Below are 21,665 nucleotides of genomic sequence, written 5' to 3' on the forward strand. Positions count from 1 at the left end.
AACCCGCCATTTTGCTATATCTTTAGCTCAGAATGCATTTTTAATAGAAATTTGCTACAAACATACCATGACGCAATGATGAAAATGCAGTATTTAATAATATATTTATATATATTTTTTAAATTTAATATTTAAATTATAATTTTGCTACCATTTTTGCTTGTACGTTACACACGTCAATTTTAATTGTTGATTTACATGTTCAATTTAATTTTGCAACTTGTGAAGCATTAAAATTATTAGTATGAAACTTTTTAATTTAAGACTGGTTAGAAATTTCAAATGCAAATTATATAATTTCATTTTGCACCAAACTTTGCACATATGTCATATGAAGAATGCTAATTTAAATAACGAACTGTTATTTCCGTTTTGCATCAAACATTTCAAAATATATTTTGCTACGCATATACTTACGTAACCAGTGTTGGGGTTAACTATAGACTGTAAAAAATAGGGGTTACGTCATATTACTTTTCTAAGTAACGACTAAAGTAATGCATTTCTTAAAAAAAAAGTTATAATATTTAACTTAATTTATTAAAAATGTATTGCGAGTTACTTTTAAGTTTTATTAATTTGCTTAAAAAAATAAATTGCTGAAATAAAATTAACAAAGTCACATTGAATCAGGCAGTCAATGAGAGAATGAGGAGATGGGAACAGACACTGCGATTTAACTGTTCTGAACACATCGAGAGAAGGGAGATTGTCTCATTGGACAGTTGTTTTACTTAACTAATAAGACAATAGGTACAAAAGTAGCAAAAACATTGCTTTAAACTTTCAATAATCTGCATATTTGGCATAGCCTTGGGTCAGGAAGATTTACGAAAATAACATTATCTGAAATTATTCTTTTTTGATGTGTTTTTTTAAAGGTAAATGAATGTTATAACGTTTGTTTATAACAAAGCTCATCTATTTAAAAAATAAAATAACCCTGCAAGTTTTGAACGAGATCAAACAGTAACGCAAAAGTAACGTACCACATTACTTTCCATAAAAAGTAACTAAGAAACTACCTTTCCCAACGCTGTCCGTCACAGCACACAAACACGCGCTTTATAACATCTACAACACACGAAGCACGTTAAACAACAGCACATTATGAGTTATGATAACAAATAACCTGTTTTGTGAGCTTGTAAAGGTTTCTTAGCAAATCTTGCAGCTCCTTTCCACACACACACTGAAGGAGCGCGCCTTACGACGGGAGGTGACGTCAGCGGAGAACGTAAACAATGATTCTACATCCGCTTCTCGTGAACGGACACATTTGTTTTGAAAAGGGTAAGTTCCGTGCGGTTATTTCAGACTTATATAAACCCATACTGCAGATAATCTTTAATATTCGGCGACACGAGGAGCTGTTTTATAGACTCGAGATGTAGGAGTTTCTCCTAGGTGTTTTTGAATCCGTGTGAGACTTTTGTTATGACAAAATCTCTACAGAACTAACTTGCTCAGATTGACTACTTGCATTTAGCATAAATATATTACTACATGTAATGTTTTGAGAAAAGAATTTATTTTTATGACCTCGAAGCAGCATCCAGGTAATATGAGGTGAATAATAATTCACGGTATTTTAGAATTACCTATTTAAAAAGTTGTAATTGATGCTTCTGTCTTTTACAATAACAAACACTGCGTTAATTAGCTTATTGCTAATTAAAGTAACAATAATGGTACTTATTAACGTATATCACAGTGCAGAAAAGTTGATAAAACGAATAACATTGGTATAATGTTACATATGACTCTTATTGCAGGTTAAACTCAAGTTATTACACTCACCGGCCACTTTATTAGGTACACATTACTAGTTAGGTTGGTCCCCATTTTGCCTTCAGAACTGCCTTAATCCTTCATGGCATAGATTTAACAATGTACTGGAAATATTCCTCAGATTTTGCTCCATATCGACATGATAGCATCACACAGTTGCTGCAGATCTATCGGCTGCACGACCATGATGTGAATCTCCCGTTCCACCACATTCCAAAGGTGCTCTATTGGATTGAGTTCTGGTGACTGTGGAGGCCATTTGAGTACAGTGAACTCATTGTCATGTTCAAGAAACCAGTCTGAGGTGATTCGCTCTTTATGACATGGCGTGTTATCCTGCTGGAAGAAGCTATCAGAAGATGGGCACACTGTAGTCATAAAGGGATAGACATGGTCAGCAACAATACTCAGGTAGGCTGTGGTGTTGACACAATGCTCAGTTAGTACCAATTGGCCCAAATGGTGCCAAGAAAATATCCCCCACACCATCACACCACCACCACCAGCCTGAACCGTTGATACAGGCAGGATGGATCCATGCTTTCGTGTTGTTAACACCAAATACTGACCCGACCATCCGAATGTTGCAGCAGAAATCGAGACTCGTCAGAGCAGGCAACGTTTCTCCAATCTTCTATTGTCCAGTTTTGGTGAGCCTGTGTGAATTGTAGCCTCAGTTTCCTGTTCTTAGCTGACAGGAGTGGCCCGGTGTGGTCTTCTGCTGCTGTAGTCCATCCGCTTCAAGGTTGGACGTGTTGTGCGTTCAGTGATGCTCTTCTGCAGACCTCGGTTGTAACGAGTGCTTATTTGAGTCACTGTTGCCTTTCTATCAGCTGGAACCAGTCTGGCCATTCTCCTCTGACCTCTGCCATCAACAAGGCATTTGCACCCACAGAACTGCCGCTCACTGGATATTTCCTCTTTGTCTGACCATTCTCTGTAAACCCTAAAGATGGTTGTGTGTAAAAATCCCAGTAGATTCTGAAATACTCAGACCAGCCCGTCTGGCACCAACAACCATGCCACGTTCAAAGTCACTTAAATCCCCTTTCTTGCCCATTCTGATGCTCACATTGAACTGCATCAGATCGTCTTGACCATGTCTACATGCCTAAATGCATTAAGTTGCTGCCATGTGATTGGCTGATTAGAAATTTGCGCTAACGAGCAGTTGGACAGGTGTACCTAATAAAGTGGCCGGTGAGTGTATATGATTAATTTAATGTAGCTATATCATCAGACTCATGTCATTTTAATGTATGTTATTGTTACATTTAATATGATTTTTTTATTAGAGCATTATTAATAATAATTTATTATCATAAATTTCATGCTAATATAATATATTGGAATACCAATCATTGGAAATGCATCATGTAATTGATTATTAGTTAAGTGTTATATCATTTAATAATGCATAAATTTTTATATCGTAATATACTAATTATGTAAAATATAAAAAAAATCTGTAAATAAGCAGCTATATGCAAGTGAAAGATATGATTTAGTATATAAATATGTATTTGTTTGTTTTGATTATTAATTATTTTATCAATAGTAGTCATAAGGGTCATAATTGAATAAATTGTAAAAAAAAAAAAAAGAAACTTATATATTTATAAATATATATAAAAAGGTATAATATGCTATTTAGCAGCAGTTCTCTGTATACATCTCACGTAATATGTTTTATGACAATACTTTGTGTTATTAATATGCCTTGTTTCCCTTCTCTGCTGCAGGTTGATGTGAAATTCTTCATACAGATGTTAAATGCGCCTTCGTGAATGTGTGTGTGACGTCACGCACCAGCGGCCACACACTGATCTCAAGTTTGCATGAGAAAACAGATGGAGAGAGAAAATCTGTTCAAGTCTGTGCTGCAATAACAATAATATTCCCTGACAGGCTTGCTGTTTTACGTCAAGTAAGCATATTTATTTATAAAATGTATTTATTAAATGTATATTTATAACAGTATTTTATAATTTATGTTGTTAAACACTGAAGAATGTGCTTTTTCTGCTCTCGCTTTTTTCAAAGGACTCGGTGTGGAGTAAATGAGAAGCTTGAAGGTTATCTGAGTAGTTTCTTTCTCAACACAACAGGCTTTGGACACGAAGCGTGAGTCCATTTTATAGATGCTTTTACACAGGGGCATCGCTAGACCCCATCGTGCCCCAGTAAAAATCGCCAGTGCCCCAGTAAATGCTTTGAGATACGATTTACTTTATATGCAAGTGTGTTTATTAAGAGTGGTAATCCCAGAATAAAGACGTTAACCTCTATGTGCAACCGAACCAACGCTGATGAAAGCAATGTCATTTACTCATAAACAAAACTGAGGATGTGCACAGAAAAAAAACATACCCGCGCGCCTGACACTGCTCTGCTCCGGGTGTAAGTCCCGGTTGTAAACATGCACACCGAAAAAATAGCTGCGCCGCTTATGCGTTGTGAAACCGCAACAGTCTTTTATGCGGAGGTGTCGGCACGCAGTGAGTTTTGCAAGTCGACAAAACTGAAGTTCAAACAACATGATGATGATCTTATTTAGACTAAGCATGGCTCCTGATAGGTTTTTTTGTTTGAAGCAAAAGGAGGGATGATGAGTCAGAGAGGTAAGACTTAATAAAGCTATTTCTCTGCCATGAGTCGGGTCTAAGACAACACACAACTGCTAATTCTATAAAATATCTTTTTTTGTATTTTTTAGAATTGTCGAGAGAATTTTATTCAAATGAAATTAATATTCATGCAAAAGATTTCTTGGGTGGTTCGAAAGACCCAACCCTCTTCTGACAAAGGCCAGAATTTGGCCTCTATATGAGCTCATTTGTCCCATTTTTGACAGTATGCCATGATAAATTGTTAAAATAACCAATCTAAGAAGGCGTTAAGAAGAATAAGCAATAAAAGAAGGCTTTTATTATTTAAATGGACAAATTCTGACTGACGAAATGAGCTGGCCAGTTTGTTATTTGCCCATAGGCTAAAGTTATAATTAATTTTTATTTTATTTTTATTTTTTATGATGAATGATAATAAATTAGCATTTAAAATAAGTATTTTTTAATATTTCTAAAATTCTAGTCTCATTACATTATATATAAAACTGTAACAACTTGTAATTGATGTGAAATATGATTTGAATCTTGTAAAAGATTTCTGTAAACAAAAAATAGTATAAGCACTTTTTATTTCATCAAAAAGTGTGGTTATAACCATCCGACAAGCTAATCTAGCACAAAATAGTGCTTAAAATGTCACTTAAATGCAGTATTTAAACCTCAAATATCTGAAAAAATAGAATCACTCCTTTTAATAGGCTGGCTACGAACCTTTTAAAAAAAATTAAAAAAAAATATTTATATATATATATATATATATATAAATTATTATTATTATTTTTTTTTCATTTGAGGGGGAGCTGTGCCCCAGTAGAGCTTTATGTCTAGCAAATCCTCTGCTTCATATCACTTCTTGCTAAATGTAAAGACTGTTCTTGAACTGCAGCCACATTTTCAGGCATTTTTCATTAAACTGGATCGACACAACAAATTTACCGTAATCTGAGTACAGTGCTGGTGTAAAATAATGCTTAGATGTGATCGGAAATATTTGATTCTGTTACCAAGTGTTGTTTAATGTATTATTAATCTTTAACTATTTTCCACTGTTTTGCTATTTATCTCAAGATGCTAACCTCAAGCCACACAATTTATAGATTTTCATCATATTATTGTTTTTGTGAAGAAATTCGTGAGAAATTCACTGAAATTTAACTTTAAGCGAGTTGACGAATAATTCATCTACTGTTGCTGAATCATAAACATTTTTGTGCAAATTAATAAGAAGCATAATGGCAGGCCTCAATGCCATTCGGCCAGGAATAGTGACATCACTTGAAGCTACTCGCATGCTTTTTCTATCAGTGCTTTACAGATTGTTCTGCCTTTTCTCAACCGATGTTGAGTTGACCAGAATGCAGAGACATATGCAAAATGTACTTTTTTATTACTTCATTAACAAATTGTTATGTTAATGTTTATTTAACTTAGTAAATGCAAAAAATATGAAAATTAGACTTATTGTTTGATGACGATTGAAGCTGAATGTGTGATTCAAAAAATAGCTATAATGGGAGTCCTTAATATTTTCAAGACAAAATGTCCCTAAATACACATACAGACATTTTTTGTTAGGGGTAACTTGATATAATTTGTGTTGTTATTCAAAATTGTTTCATTAAAGTTTCTGTTTTTGAAAAATTATTTTAAAAATTTCTATTGGAGATGCAAAATGTTCCCATAACTCCAGAATCACCCGTATGAAGATGATGATAAGTTTGTGCTCTACCTGCTGGCCGGAGAGTGAACTGCAGCATCTGCTTTATTTGGCCTTTCTCTCATCTCTCTGTGTGTTTGTTTCTGTCTTTGCTCTTCTTCTCATTGGTTTTCAGCTTGAGATGGAGAAGATGACCAGGGTGAGCACCATCAATGGACGGACCATGTTCTGCCACCTGGATGCACCTGCAAATGCCATCAGCGTCTGTCGGGACGCCACGCAGGTCACAATTATACTGTGTGCATTTGGTGATTTAAAAAAAAAAATTTAAATTTGCATGACTAAATGCTGCCCATTTTAAATCAAAGAAAACACTCAGTAAATTTAAAATATACTAATAATAATAAAATCAAAAATTACAAAATATACTCCTATAATGTAATGCAATTTAGTTTTAATTTACAGTGTTTTAGTTAATCTGGTTGCAGATTAGCTGGTATATATATACCGTAATTATAATGTATAATTTATAATGTAAAAGTAGTTTAAATGTATTTGTCATTTCAATGTATATATCTGTAATTTGTAGTTAAATCTTGCTATGTTTCAATTTCATGCAGGTTATTTCATTTAAATGTATATTTTAAAAAATTGTTTATTTTAAATATCAATATTTACATATTGTATTATTTGTGTTTTAATTAATATAAAAATTAAAATGCAAATTACATTATGTAAATTTAATTAAAATGTAGAATGTAATTTATATTGTTGATATATATATATATATATATATATATATATATATATATATATATATATATATATATATATATGTGTATATATATATATATGTATATGTGTGTGTGTGTATATTTTTATGAATTTATTTTTATAATGTAAATATTTGTCATTTAAATATCGTCAATATTATAAATATGTTAATTAAATTATTTAATTTAAATTTAAAATGTATAACTGTGATTTAATTTAATTAATTTGTATATATTTTAGTAAATTGTAATATTACTTTTATTCTTATTAATATTAACATAATTTATTAAGTAACCCTTTATAGAGCACTCGTGTCAATACTCATTGGAAAAAACCCTGCAGTGTTACTTTATTTTTGTATGAGTGCCATTAATTCCACTTTTCTTGTGATGCATGGTCTGTGATTATGTTTTTCAGGTGGTGGTGGCCGGCCGTAATATCTTCAAGATCTACGGTTTAGAGGAGGACGGTTTCGTGGAGCGTCTGAACCTGCGTGTGGGTCGCAAACCCTCACTCAACTTCAGCTGTGCGGACGTGATGTGGCATCAGATGGAGGAGAACCTACTGGCCACCGCCGCCACCAACGGAGCCGTGGTCACCTGGAACCTGTCGAGACCCTGTCGAAACAAGCAGGAGCAGCTCTTCACCGAACACAAGCGCACCGTCAACAAGGTCTGCTTCCACCCGACGGAGGTCAACATGCTGCTGTCCGGCTCGCAGGACGGATTCATGAAGTGCTTTGACCTGCGCAAGAAAGAGAGCGTCAGCACCTTTTCTGGTGCGTGTGAACTTAATTACCGCAAATACATGGGCTGAAGTATGTGCCAAGGTCATTTTAGGAAATTACAAGACTAGATTTATAGTCAAAATTATTCGCCCTCCTGTGAATTTCCAGATATTTCCCAAATGATGTTTAACAGAGCAAGGAAATTTCCTATAATATTTTTTCTTCTGGAGAAAGTCTTATTTGCTTTATTTCAGCTAGAATAACAGCATTTTTTTATTTTTTACAAGCCCTTTTAAGGTCAATATTATTAGCACCCTTAAGCAGTATTTGTTTTTGATTGTCTACAAAACAAACCACTGTTATACGATGACTTGCCTAATTACCCTAACTTGCCTATTTAACCTAGTTAGGCCTTTAAATGGCACTTTAAGCTAAATACTAGTATGTTTAAAAAATCTAGTCAAATATTATGTGCTGTCATCAGGCAAAGATAAAATAAATCCGTTTTTGGGAATGAGTTTTTAAAACTAATTGAATTCAAGTTTATTTGTACAGCTCTTTTAACAATAATTAATGTTTTTTTATTTAATTATTGAGTTATAATCAGATTAAGTTAAAGTTATCATCAAATATTTATTATAGTTATTATACAAATAGTCAACCTGCAATTTTATTGCATATAGGTAACATCTATGTGTACATGTTAAATGGAGTGTATTAAGTATATGCGTTGTCCTTGAAATATACTATGGTTGGCATCATCTTTTCGTATGTGTTGTGCTTGAGGTTCTCAATGGTTGGCATAATCTCTTCACATGTCTTGGATCACATCTACGGCACTGCACAATCACTAGAGGCCTCAGGATGGGCATGCCCAGGTGGAAATGGAGAAACAAAGAAAACAATTAGCATAGCTGTTGTTCATGGTGTATTTAAAAAGAAATATTAAATATCGATGCAAAAAATGAAATGCTATAAATGGAAATAGTACTTATATACCCAAACATAGAAACAAATATGTAAAGCAAATGAGTATTACTAATAAAATGTCTGGTGCATTAAGACAGGAGGAGGGTGCCCTACAGGTGGTTTTGTCAAGCCCACTCACCTGCGTGGAGCACACTCATGTGTCATACCGTTATGTGATGCATTGTGTGTGTGCTTTACTAAAAGATAGGTCTTTTATCTAGTTTTGAACTGAGAGAGTGCGTCTGAGCCTCGGACATGATCAGGAAGGCTATTTCAGGGTTTAGTGGCCATAAATGAGAAGGTCCTACCTCCTGTAGTGGACTTTACTATTCTAGGAATTTTGTTGATGAAATCTTCTTTCCATAAACGGAAATTGGTGGGAAAATATACAAGGGGGCTAATAATTTAGGAGGGCTAATAATTCTGACTTCAAGTACTATATTTTTATAAACAAAGACTAACAGTCGCTATCTGAAATGAAATGTGTTAAATTAATATGTCTCTTATTAAAATGTGCAAATCATCTTGCTCCAATTAATATATGTATAACTCATAACAAACTCAAGCCCCCACCCAAAAAAAACTGTTTTTGTCTGGAGTATCTTGGTTTAAAATAAAATAATTCTGTTAGTGAGAGTTGTCTTCAACCCAGAGTCGATTGTTATGCGCTGTTTGTAAGAATCTGTGTGTGTTTCTGCAGGTCAGTCGGAGAGCGTCAGAGATGTGCAGTTCAGTATGAAGGATTATTTCACATTTGCAGCTTCTTTTGAGAATGGAAATGTGCAGCTTTGGGACATTCGCAGACCCGACCGCTATGAGAGGATGTTTACTGCACACACCGGACCTGTTTTCTGCTGTGACTGGCATCCGGAGGACAGGTGTGTGTACTTCAAACTGAAACAAGCAAACATTTTTGGTAGATAAAATGTTAAGGATGCAATACAAATAATAATATATATATTTAAAAATTATTAAAAAAAACCAGAATATTATTATACAAAAAAGTGATATTATGCAATTTAAAATAATGATTATTACATTATAAAAGTTATTTAAAATAATTAAATTATTTTAAATTATATCATAAAAATAATATTAAATTATAATAATCATTATTTGCCTTTTTATTATATTTTAAATTCAATATTATTATTGTTAGTAGTAGTAGTATAAATATATATTTTTCATTTTCTTCCCATAAATAAAACAAATCAGAAGAAAATAATAATAAAAATATATTATAATAATTAGAAAAAAAGTAAATATGTTGTGTATAATAAATGTTATAACATTTAAAATAATGATTATTATATTATAAGAATAATATTAAATTATAATAATCATTATTTTATTTTAAATTCAGCTATTTATTTATTTGTTTAATATTTTTTTATTTTCTTCTCATAAAATAAAATGAGTAAGAATAGTAATAATAATAAACAAAATATATATATATAATAGTAATAAATAAATAAAAATATAAATAATATCATTAAAAAATAACATTCCTATTTAGTTAATATTATTATACTATTAAACTTTTGTTATGCTATAATATATTGTAATATAATTGTAACAGTAGAAATATTATTAGTTTAAGTATATCTTTTTGGCTTTTAAAGTTAAAAATCAATGTTAGAATTAAAGTAAATATTATAAGTATAAATAAAGATAAAATTTTAAGATAAAACTTTTTTTTTTTTTCACCTATTTTTATCTTCAGTTTGAGAAAGTATATGGATCCAGATGTATTTTAATCTTGATTCAGTGTTTATATGTCTGTGTGTCAGAGGCTGGCTGGCGACGGGTGGCCGTGATAAGATGGTAAAGGTGTGGGACATGTCCACCAATCGTGTGAAGGAGATCTACTGTGTCCAGACCATCGCTTCGGTGGCGCGGGTCAAGTGGCGTCCGGAGCGCCGCTATCATCTGGCCACCTGCTCCATGATGGTGGACCACAACATCTACGTGTGGGATGTCCGGCGGCCGTTCATCCCCTTCGCCACTTTCGAGGAGCACAAAGACGTGACCACGGGCATTGTCTGGCGGCACCAGCATGACCCGTACTTCTTGCTGTCGGGCTCCAAAGACAGCACACTGTACCAGCACATGTTCAAGGACGCCAGCAGACCTGTCGACCGCGCCAATCCCGAGGGACTCTGTTTCGGGCTCTTTGGGGACCTGGCATTTGCTGCTAAAGAGAGTCTGATGTCCGGTGAGTTACAGAAAAATACACAAACAAACCAGATTCATAAACAACAACATAGAAATGCCTCGTTTTTGACCACCTTAATAATTCATTAATATGCTTGCGGCCAATACTGCATCAATTAATCTTGGAAATGACAGATGCAAGTCCTACACCACAGCCAGATGGATTTTGAGCCGTTCTTCTTGCTGAATAGTAGCCAGGTCACTACACAATGCTGATGGAGGAAAACGTTTCCTGGTTCGCTCCGCCAAAACATCCCAAAGTGGCTCAATAATATTTAGATCAGGTGACTGTGCAGGCCATGGGAGATGTTTAACTTCACTTTCATGTTCATCAAACCACTCTGTCACCAGTCCTGCTATGTGTATTGGTGCATTATTATCATGATACATGGAACCGCCTTCAGGATACAATGTTTGAACCATTGGGTGCACATGGTCCTCCAGGATAGTGTGGTCATTCTTAATAGTGACGCTATATGTCTTTTTAATATATATATATATATTTTGTGTGTATATTTTTGTGTGTGTGTGTGCGTTTCTGTGTGCTGGCGTTTGTGCATGCGTTCATTTGTTTGTTCGTGCATGTGTGCGTTCATTTGTTGCTTGTTTGTGTGCGTGCGTGCATTTGTTTGTTCATTCATTCGTGCGTTCGTTCGAGTTTGTTATTATTAAAAATATATGCATTAAAAACAATGAATAAATGTAAAAATCTAAATAAAAATTTATTATTTTACATTTTAAGAGAAATTTCAGTCTCCTAATGTTTATTTCATATTTTAGTGATTTGACGTTTTACACTACGGCTCTTTGAAAGTGTTGATTTTTGGCCAATTTTCGAATCAGCCACAATAATTCCTCTCTTTTTGACCACTTTTTCCTTGTTAATTATGCTCAACATCTTTTACTAGCTCAGATAAGAAATTGTAGATTTTTCTGTTTATTACATGCAAAACTTATAATAGCTTGTCATTGGGAAAATACAGCAAGCCCTCATTTTAAACAATAGTTGCTAGAATTGTCTCATTGGGAATCTGTAGGATTTTTGAAGGAATCTAATACGAATCTTTTGTCTGTATAACTTCTTGTATCAACTGCTATTAATCTACCATTGTTTTGATACTTTTATATTGTATGTGTATGTACATTCATTTATTTATTTATTTATTTATTTATTTATTTATTTATTTATTTATATACAGTTGAAGTCAGAATTATTAGCCCTGCTATATATTTTGTGTTCCTCAGTTTTTGTTTATCGGTGAGCAGATTTTTTTCATCACATTTCTAAACATAATAGTTTAAATAACTCATTTCTAATAACTGATTTAACTGATCTTCATCATGATGACAATAAATAATATTTGACTAGATATTTTTCAAGATACTAGTATTCAGCTTAAAGTGACATTTTAAGGCTTAACTAGGTAAATTGGGCAAGTTAGGGTAACTAGGCAAGTCATTGCATAGCAATAGATTGTTCTATAGACAATTCAAAACAAATATAGCTTAAGGGGGCTAACAATTTTGACCTTAAAATGTTTTTGAAAAAATTAAAAGCTGCTTTTATTCTAGCTGAAATAAAACAAAAAAGACTTTCTCCAGAAGAAAATATATTATAGGAAATACTGTGAAAAATCCCTTGCTCTGTTAAGCATCATTTGGGAAATATTTGAAGATGAGGAAAAAATTCACAGGAGGGCTAATAATTACGATTTCTACTGTATTTGTAATGATATATATATATATATATATATATATATATATATATATATATATATATATATATATATATATATATATATATATTAGGGTTGTAACAATATACCGGTATGACGGTTTACCACGATTTGAACGTGCACGATTATCATACCATGAACAATTGCATATCAACGGTTTTAACCCTTAAAGACCGAGACAGCCGCCCGCGGCTAAAAATAAGTATTGCTCTTAAATGTTTAATAACTTTTGATCCGCTGATCTGATTCATACAATTCAAAGATTGGCATAAAGAAGCGAATCTCAGCTTTCCAGTGCTGTATCACATAACATTCGCAGACTTTCAGAGGCTCCGGAATCAGTGCGGTTACGTCATCAACATTTGACAACGCTGATTTGACAAAGAAACGCTCGTCACTGTGTCTCCGGACAAATCAGACATGATACATTGATGCATTGTCCCTCCTCCATGCCCAGATTGGTTCAAACTCGCTATATCACAACCAATAAGCATAGGTTTCACTTTTGTTTGTGGACCAAGCTTTTTGAACAACACGGAATGAGAGATAGGCATACATTTATGCGCGGCTAAATAAAACGCAAAAAAAAAAGTTTTTCATGAAATAATTCTCATACTAAGTACTTTTGCATGCACAGCAGCACAGAAACATGACAAAACAGTGACACAGCAAAGACGAACTGCTGCTCTTGCTGTATTCAAAAGACGCAAATGAAGGTGCAGCTGTTTGTCTGCATTGCAGACAACCATATCCAAATCCATATCGATAGACAACCATATCCATGCTGGCACATAAAACCTAAGGATGTTCCATATTGAATCTAGTTTCGTTATGTAACTATTTATAGTATAGTAAATATTTATATCTATTTTTTACTGAGGATTTGCACCATGTTTATTTGGACTTTATTTGGACTTTGACACATTATTTATTATTTTCTTATTTTTTTATTTGTTCATTGTAAGTGGTGTTGTTTATAGTAACTAAAAATATATTATTTGGAAAAAGTCAAATTTGCTTCACTGTTCTATTATTTTGTAACATTTGTAACATACCGTATACCGCGAAACCGTCAAACCGTGGTATTGTTTTAGACGATTATCATACCGTGAAAAATTCATACCGTTACAACCCTAATATATATATATATATATATATATATAATTTTTCTAAATTTCTTATTATTTTTTTATATATGTTTGGTTAATAAAATGTATAAAGAAAGTGTTTTAAAAAAAACTGTTTAGCTAGTGTTCAGCTAGTGTTATTATTATATTCCTTTAAACACTGAGCCTCAGTATCATTACCAACAAACTTCTCAACAGAACATGATCTTTCCTCATAGCTCCTGCTTCTGCCGGGGACGTGGGACGTAAAACGTACCCTGGCGGTGACCGACGGTACCCCATCTTCTTCTTCAAGAAGCCGGATGTGACAGAGCAGTTTGCGCAGGTGTCCAGCGCCCTCAGTGTGTTCGAGAGCGAAGCTGACAGCAGCGCCGGCATGGACTGGTTCATCAACACTGCTCAGAGTTACTTACTGAGCGGCAAACCCTTCGCTGAACTCTGTGAACACAACGCTCACGTCGCCAAGAGCCTCAACAGACCACAGGTGCAGACATACACGCGTTTACATGCGACTTAATAATAGCTTACGTTTACATTTATTCATTTTTTTATTTAAAAGCCACTTATAGTTGGGGATGAAAAAGCACTAAGCATAGCATAGATAGCATAAGTCTAAGGCCGTGTTCACAGTTGTACATTTTCATTTAAAAACGCATGTTTCTCTCCCCTTCAGCCTTCTGTCCACACTGGGACGGCATTATTAAGAAGCTAAACATATCTTTTTGAAAATAATGTCCAAACTGGATATAAAACAAGATCAAAGTAACACGTTTGCATATTCCCGCCTCTAAAATGTAGAAGAGATAGAAAAGACCAATCAAAAATGGCATGGTCAGCTGACCAATCAGAGTAGAGTTGGCTTATGGAGGGAAGGGGTTTACAGACATTACAGAATCACTTTTCAATGAACCATATCGAAATCTCTGCAGAATGATTCTTATGATAAGTGAAGATTATTTGTAAACTAATTTCGAGAGGATCACATGCTTATGATTGCTTGCAGCCGATCTCGCATTATTCAATTTATGATTGACCAATCAGACGATTCCTAAGCCTCTATAAATACCCAGAGTTCCATATCACAGCCATCTTTGTTTTGAAGAATCCTCCCTTCCACCTCTGCTCCTCCTCCTTTTCCTAGATGGGTTGGCCCAGTGGTTAGCACTTTTGCCTCACAGCAAGAACGTCACTGGTTCTAGTCCTTACCAAGCCAGCTGACTACCTGAGCTCAAACTGCCCTCTCGCCTTGCAAACAGGAGGGAGCCCAGGCTTGAGGATCTGATGAGCTCAGGGCTCTCTCCCGGGACGGCATGCCAAACAAGCTTTATAATTAATCATCAGCTCAGTGTGAACTCTTGAGACACACATTCTGATATGTTTTTTTTTTTTTAAGATCATTTATCATTTATAATGTTCTTTAGAGCTGTAAAGCACTCCAGAATCTGACGGATTGATTAGCTGTAGGCTCTAGAACAGTCATCTGAATCATTGTCATAAAGTGTTATGCCTGGATTTCATCAATAGTCTTGCATTTACTATCTGAAGTGTTTGGAAGTCATTCCCGTTTTCCTACTGTAGAAAAGCACCATAAGAACAATGTTTAGTGGCTCAATGTATTACAGCAGTGTTTTTAAAAGTCTAAACACTTTATTGATATTGTGTACAACCAAGCACATGTGGTCAGAACACAAACGAGTCGCAGGTAATGAAGTATTAATCGTTTCTCCCAAAGAAAAGCCTGTCTATGCAAAATGCCAGCATGTGTCTGTAGCTCCGCTCATGCTCCGCCTCTTTGCCCTTATTTGGTATCCCCTGGTTGGTGCGGTGACACACAAACAAAATGGTGACGGTTAGCCACGCCTACTGATAGCTTCTTTTGGGTTCTTTAGAAACCTATGGGTGACGTCACGGATACTACGTCCAGATCTTTTACAGTCTATGGTTTTGATGTGTGTTTGTGTGTCATACAGGAATCAACCACATGGACGATGCTGCGAATCATGTTTTCTGAACCGGCCAATCCCTCCTTGTCAACCAATCATAATCTAAACAAATCAGGAAACCTTCCACTCGTCAATAGGCATGATATTACTCCATATGATTTTTAATTTCTGAAGCCAAAGCTCAGTTGTGTGTCTGATTTACCTGTTTTCTGTACTGCAGCTTCAGTATGAAGGAGATGAGTGGTGCTCTTAATGAGAGAAACAAAGAAAACAGACAAGACAACATACACAGCCTGGAGACCAACCTCAACAACAATGACGGTGAGACTAAAGCCCCTTTCACACGTACAGACCTTTCTGGAAAATTACCAGCAGTTAATTTTTTTTATGTGTGAACAGGCCCTTTTTTGAAAATACCAGAAATTTTGTTCTTGCAATTTTCCGGAAAGAGAAGTTGTAACATTACCGGTAATTTGCCGGAATGCTGCGCTGTGTAAACGCAGAAGGAAATATTCCGGAAAGAGCCTGTTCACGATTAGAACGTGCTGACGTCAGACGTCAACTCCAGCCGATCAGAACTCTCAGATGCATTCACATTATTCACAGAATTTGTAATGTAGTCAAATGTTTACACAAACAAGCGCTTCCATTTAGAGGTCATTTCTGGTTAATGATGTCAGAATTTACCTGTATTTTGGAATGAATGTATGAATGGTCTTTTCTGGAAAAATTCTGTAACGTCCTTGTCTGTGTGAACAGCCTTTTTTTTTTTATTTACCAGTAAATATGTTCTGGAAATTTTCCAGATATTTACCTGTATCACTGTGTGAAAGGGGTTTATGACATGTTTATATACGCAGTGTACTGCACCTCCATCCTGGTAGTAACACTGGAGCACACAACGTGTCTTATGTCGTACAGGTACTTTTTTTGGCAATAGACAAAAAAATACATCAAATGTGTCAAAACTAATGATTTTCCCTTTATGACAAAAATCATTAGAATATTAGGTAAAGATCATGTTGCATGAAGGTATTTAGTAAATTCCCCACTGTAAATGTAGCAAAACATTTTTTATTAGTTGTGCATCATTAAGAACTTAATTTAGATACCATTTAAAAGTAATATTCTCAATATTTTAAATAAAAAAAAATATTAACCCTCTTATTCCAGATGTTACAAGAGTTGTATCTCTATCAAAAAATGTTCCCTTTGAAAAAAATTTACACTAGGGCTTGGCAATTATTTGAATTGAAATGGCAAATATGATTGAGCAAAGCTGCGATTTTTCATGCACATCATCTCAAGGAAGCACGGTGTGATTTATAGTAAATCTCCTCCGAAGGCCAGATGGCGCTCTTACAGAAACCCAGAAACCTGTCCAAATACACATGAAGAAACCCTAAATAAACAAAAGTTGTGTCCCAAATGAGACACTATCGGCTCTATTTTGACACTCCATGCGCAAAGCGCAGGGCGCAAACGCATTCAGGGCGTGTCAGAATCCACTTTGGCTAATATAAGGATGGAAAAATCCTCTTTGCGCATGATCTAAAAGGGTTGAGCTTATTTTATTAATGAGTTATAGGTGTGTTTTGAGAATAAACCAATCAGAGTCTCATCTCCCATTTCCTTTAAGAGCCAGTTGCGTCGTGCGTTAGCGCATTTGCTATTTACATGACGCATTTTGTAAGTGGAAAAACTGAACGCTTCACTAAGAGCATTCCAATAGATGCTGTTTTGCTGCAGGAGGGACTGGTCCTCCTCACAGTATAGATGGCATCATGAAGAAAGAACATTATGTAGAAATACTAAAATAACGAAACAGAACATGACCCTGAGCATACAGCCAATTTTGTTAAAATGTGCTTTAAGGACAACAGAGTGAATGTTTTGGAGTGGCCATCACAAAGCCCTGATCTCAATCCTATAGAAAATTTGAAAAAAAAATTTTTTAAAAGCTTGTGCGAGCAAGACAGCCAACAAATCTGACTCAGTTACACCAGTTCTGTCAGGAGGAATGGGCCAAAATTCCTGCAAACTATTGTGAGAAGCCTGTGGAAGGATACCCAAAACGTTTGACCAAAGTTACACAGTTTAAAAGCAAAGCAAAAAAAAAAAAAAACCCAAGGAAATGTATGCAAACTTTTGACTGTCTAGAAATTATTAAAAATTCACCCCCCCCCACCACCCCAAAAAAATCTCTCATTATTCTGGCATTTAGCAAATGTCAATCATTTAGGGAATCCTAACAGACCAAAAATAGTAAACGTTTAGTATGATTTACCACCAGACATTTAAAAAAAAATGGTTATGTTCCTTTTTTCAGAGTGTATGCAAACTTCTGGTTTCAACTGTATATAATAAAGTGTATTGAGTATAAATAATAACAGTGTGTGTGTGTGTGTTTGCAGAGAACGAGGAGACGGAGGGCAGCGAGGGTCAGGCCGAGTATCTGTTTGTAGACGCTGAATTAGATGATGATGAACTGTACAGCATGGAGCACGACAACCAACCAGGTCAGACAACACAACTACACTAAAACTCACAAGCGGAGCTGACTAGATTACTTATGAATTGGAATCAATTACTGATTAAAAAATCACAACACATAGTTCCACTTTTCATGTATGCAACTGAATTGGAAGTTGTAAAACAATCGTAAAAATGAGCACACTTCCACATCGCAGAATAAGGTCAATAGCATTATATTGCACAGCCCTAGAATATAGTATGTAAATAAAAAAAATAGAAACACAAGACTTGTGTGTGTCCAGCAGAGGAGTCGGAGTACCTGCTCCCCCAGGAGGCGTTTCCACTGCGGCATGAGATCATGGATCACCCGTCGGCCCCGGAGCCTCTGCAGGAAAAGCAGGAGTCTCCGCACGTGAGCGGCAGCGAGGCCGAGAGCATGTGTTTGACTCCCATGGAGTCCTTCAGTCTCATTTCCGTCTCGCAGCAGCTTTTCTCACCTCACCTGCCTCCCAAGTTCTTCTGCCCCATCGTGAAGGAGATGCTGTGCTATTACGCCGAGCAGGGAGACGTGCAGATGGCTGTTTCGGTGCTGATTGTGCTGGGAGACCGCATCCGCAAGGAGATCGACGAGCTCATGCAGGTCTGTGGGGGTTTGACCCTTTTTAAAGGTGAAATTAAAATAAACGTTGTAGATGTTTAGAAGATATAAAACTGATATAAACATCCATAGCTTGCTGTTAGTCACTTCTGCCTGAATAGATCAACAATTTTTTTGACGCCACTTCATACTTGGGTTTCTCATCAGATCTTCTTACCGACCCAGTGCTCTCTAGTGTCTGACATTCCATGCTCTGGTGTGTGTGTGTGTTTCAGGAGCACTGGTACATGTCCTACATCGACCTGCTGCAGCGTTTCGAGTTGTGGAACGTCAGCAATGAGGTGATCAAACTGAGCACGTGCGGCGCCATCATGTGCCTCAATCAAGCCTCCACCACTTTACACATCAACTGCAGCAACTGCAAACGGCCAATGAGCAACAAGGGCTGGATCTGTGACCGGTACGACCACCACTGCTTTTCCCTGTTCAATCTTTCTCAAGTTTAAGATCAAGCTATGAGTTTCAGTCCTTTATGTATATTACTTTATTTAAATGTAATTTAAAGCTGCTGTTTTTTTGGACGTTTTTAATAGTTATGCAAATTGTTCTGTTGTGTTGTAAAATACACAATTACTTACAAAATCTACTTTTTAGTTCAGTTAGTGGGCAGAGCAGCATTTCACATCAACTTTAGTTAAAAACTTAATTAATTCCAAAAGACAGAAACAACTACATACTAAAACTTCACTAAAACAAGAATATCTTAAGATCTAGGGATGAAATCAAGCTGAGGATATTTACCAAAATCAGTGGTAATAATATAATAATAACTGTGCAATAATAATGTGATATACAGATGAAACAAAAGTTTACATACACTGTATAAAAAGGCACATAACCATTAAAAAAAAGTCAGATGTTAACGTGACAACTTTTTAATTTTTCTGATCCAGTAAGTCAGTTGTTCTGGAAAATATAAACAGATGTTTCACTGTAATGTTAAGGTATACTTTCTATGTGAATTTATGTTTTGAGTTTTTACTGCAAATGTCACATCCATAATGCTGGAATTATTTATATATATATATATATATATATATATATATATATATATATATATATATATATATATATATATGTATATATAACAAAACAACTACATTCTTGCCTAAAAAAGCCTCAAAAGTACATTATTTTGTCTAACAGCTGCAATATTTGTGAAACTGTATGAGCTTATTGATCTGCTGTCACTCTATGTGGGCGGAGTAATACACAAGGGTGAAGAAGCTGTAGGAGTTTTGATTATTGCATGGCTGTCAGCCAATCAGATTCAAGAACCAAACATAACTGTTGTATAAATATATAAAACTGAGGAATAATATATATATATATATATATATATATATATATATATATATATATATATATATATATATATATATATATATATATATATACACAGGTGAAGTCAGAATTATAAGCCCCCTTTTTTTTTCTTTTTTTAATATTTCCCAAATGATGTTTAAAAGAACAAGGAAATTTTCACAGTATATCTGATAATATTTTTTTCTTCTGGAGAAAGTCTTATTTGTTTTATTTCGGCTAGAATTAAAGCAGTTTTTAATTTTTTAGAAACCAATTTTGGGACAAAATTATTAGCCCCTTTAAGCTATTTTTTTTTCGATAGTCTACAGAACAAACCATCGTTATACAATAACTTGACTAATTACCCTAACCTGCCTAGTTCACTTTATTAACCTAGTTAAGCCTTTAAATGTCACTTTAAGCTGTACAGAAGTGTCTTGAAAAATATCAACTAAAATATTATTTACTGTCATCATGACAAAGGTGAAATAAATCAGTAATTAGAAATAGGTTTCTAAAACTTTAATGCCTAGAAATGTGCTGAAACAATCTTCCTTTCATTAAACAGAAATTGGGGGAAAAAAAATAAATAGGGGCGATAATAAGTCAGGGGGGCTAATAATTTCAACTGTACATATATATATATATATATATATATATATATATATATATACACACACATATAATTTTTGAACCTCATGGTAAGTAAAATTTGTTACATTACTGTAATGAAGTTACATTTTTTAATGTTTACTGTAAATTTGCTGTCAACTGGAAAATAGCTAAAGTTTCCTAAATATTAAATGTGTGCATTATTTATAAATGTGTTTTCACTTTATTTATTTATTTATCTTGTTTGTGTGTGTGTGTTCACTGTTTCCAGGTGCCACCAGTGTGCGAGTGTGTGTGCGGTGTGTCATCACGTGGTCAAAGGTTTGTTTGTGTGGTGTCAGGGCTGCAGTCACGGAGGACACCTGGAGCACGTGATGGAGTGGCTCAAACAGTCCAAACACTGTCCTGCCGGCTGCGGACACCTGTGTGAATACACCTGACACACACAGAGAACTGCACAACTCACTCCAATCACGCTGCTACTCATGAGGGAAAACACACGCAACTAATGATCCGATGATAATCACACACTCTGTGGGAATCTGTTTGTACATATTGGAATGTGCGCTTCAATACAATCAGGTTTTATTTTTAGTTTTCGGAGATTTTGTTTTTATGTCTATTCATGAATGTGGCTGAGATGCACTTGGCTTCGTGAGTGATTCGTTCACATTAAAAAAAATACTCTGGTCAAACTGTATCAACGACACATTTGTTATTGCATTAAAATCAGATTTGTTTAAAAAAAAAAACATCACTTTAATCATTACTATTGGACACAACAAACCAAAATGTTTTTGGAGATAATCACCTACTGCACCTTTAAGTGTTTTAGTTGGTAATTATTGTGAATTGTAAGTTGCTGACACTCTTATTCCAGTATCTGGATGTACTTCCTATTGAAACGGAATATTGAGTAGGGGGCGGAGCTTTCTTTTGTGCATCGTTCCCTTATATAGCAAACTAACGGTACACTGTTAAAAATGCTGGGCTCCACACTATCGACTTGTGTTGGGACAACATGAAGGAATTAAGTTAACTTGTTAG

At 34.9% G+C, this 21,665-nt stretch overlaps 3 protein-coding genes across 11 annotated transcripts in view; 2 read left to right on the top strand and 1 right to left on the bottom strand.

Moving 5' to 3' along the window:
• zgc:112496 overlaps positions 1-1,204 on the bottom strand; it is an 8,859-nt gene extending 7,655 nt beyond the window's left edge. Inside the window, 1 exon segment of the mRNA NM_001013465.1 lies at positions 1,133-1,204. The gene's annotated coding sequence lies outside the window, so the exon portion shown is untranslated.
• The window catches only part of rhbdl1 (rhomboid, veinlet-like 1 (Drosophila)), a 120,234-nt gene that overhangs the window by 74,792 nt on the left and 23,777 nt on the right, over positions 1-21,665 (top strand). The window lies entirely within an intron of this gene.
• On the top strand, positions 1,247-21,370 carry wdr24 (WD repeat domain 24). Of its 8 annotated transcripts, none has more exons than XM_087308371.1 (15): positions 1,247-1,390; positions 1,957-2,202; positions 3,534-3,718; positions 3,835-3,915; positions 6,254-6,361; positions 7,270-7,630; positions 9,249-9,426; positions 10,339-10,763; positions 13,844-14,109; positions 15,596-15,705; positions 15,789-15,889; positions 17,983-18,087; positions 18,346-18,683; positions 18,917-19,101; positions 20,890-21,370. In XM_087308371.1, exons 5-15 carry the CDS (start codon positions 6,260-6,262, stop codon positions 21,056-21,058), a joined length of 2,340 nt encoding a protein of 779 aa, XP_087164497.1. In that variant the 5' UTR covers positions 1,247-1,390; positions 1,957-2,202; positions 3,534-3,718; positions 3,835-3,915; positions 6,254-6,259; the 3' UTR covers positions 21,059-21,370.

This window comes from Danio rerio, chromosome 24 (assembly GCF_052040795.2).
Source record: "Danio rerio strain M-AB ecotype USA chromosome 24, GRCz13ab, whole genome shotgun sequence".
Taxonomy (NCBI): Eukaryota; Metazoa; Chordata; class Actinopteri; order Cypriniformes; family Danionidae; genus Danio; species Danio rerio.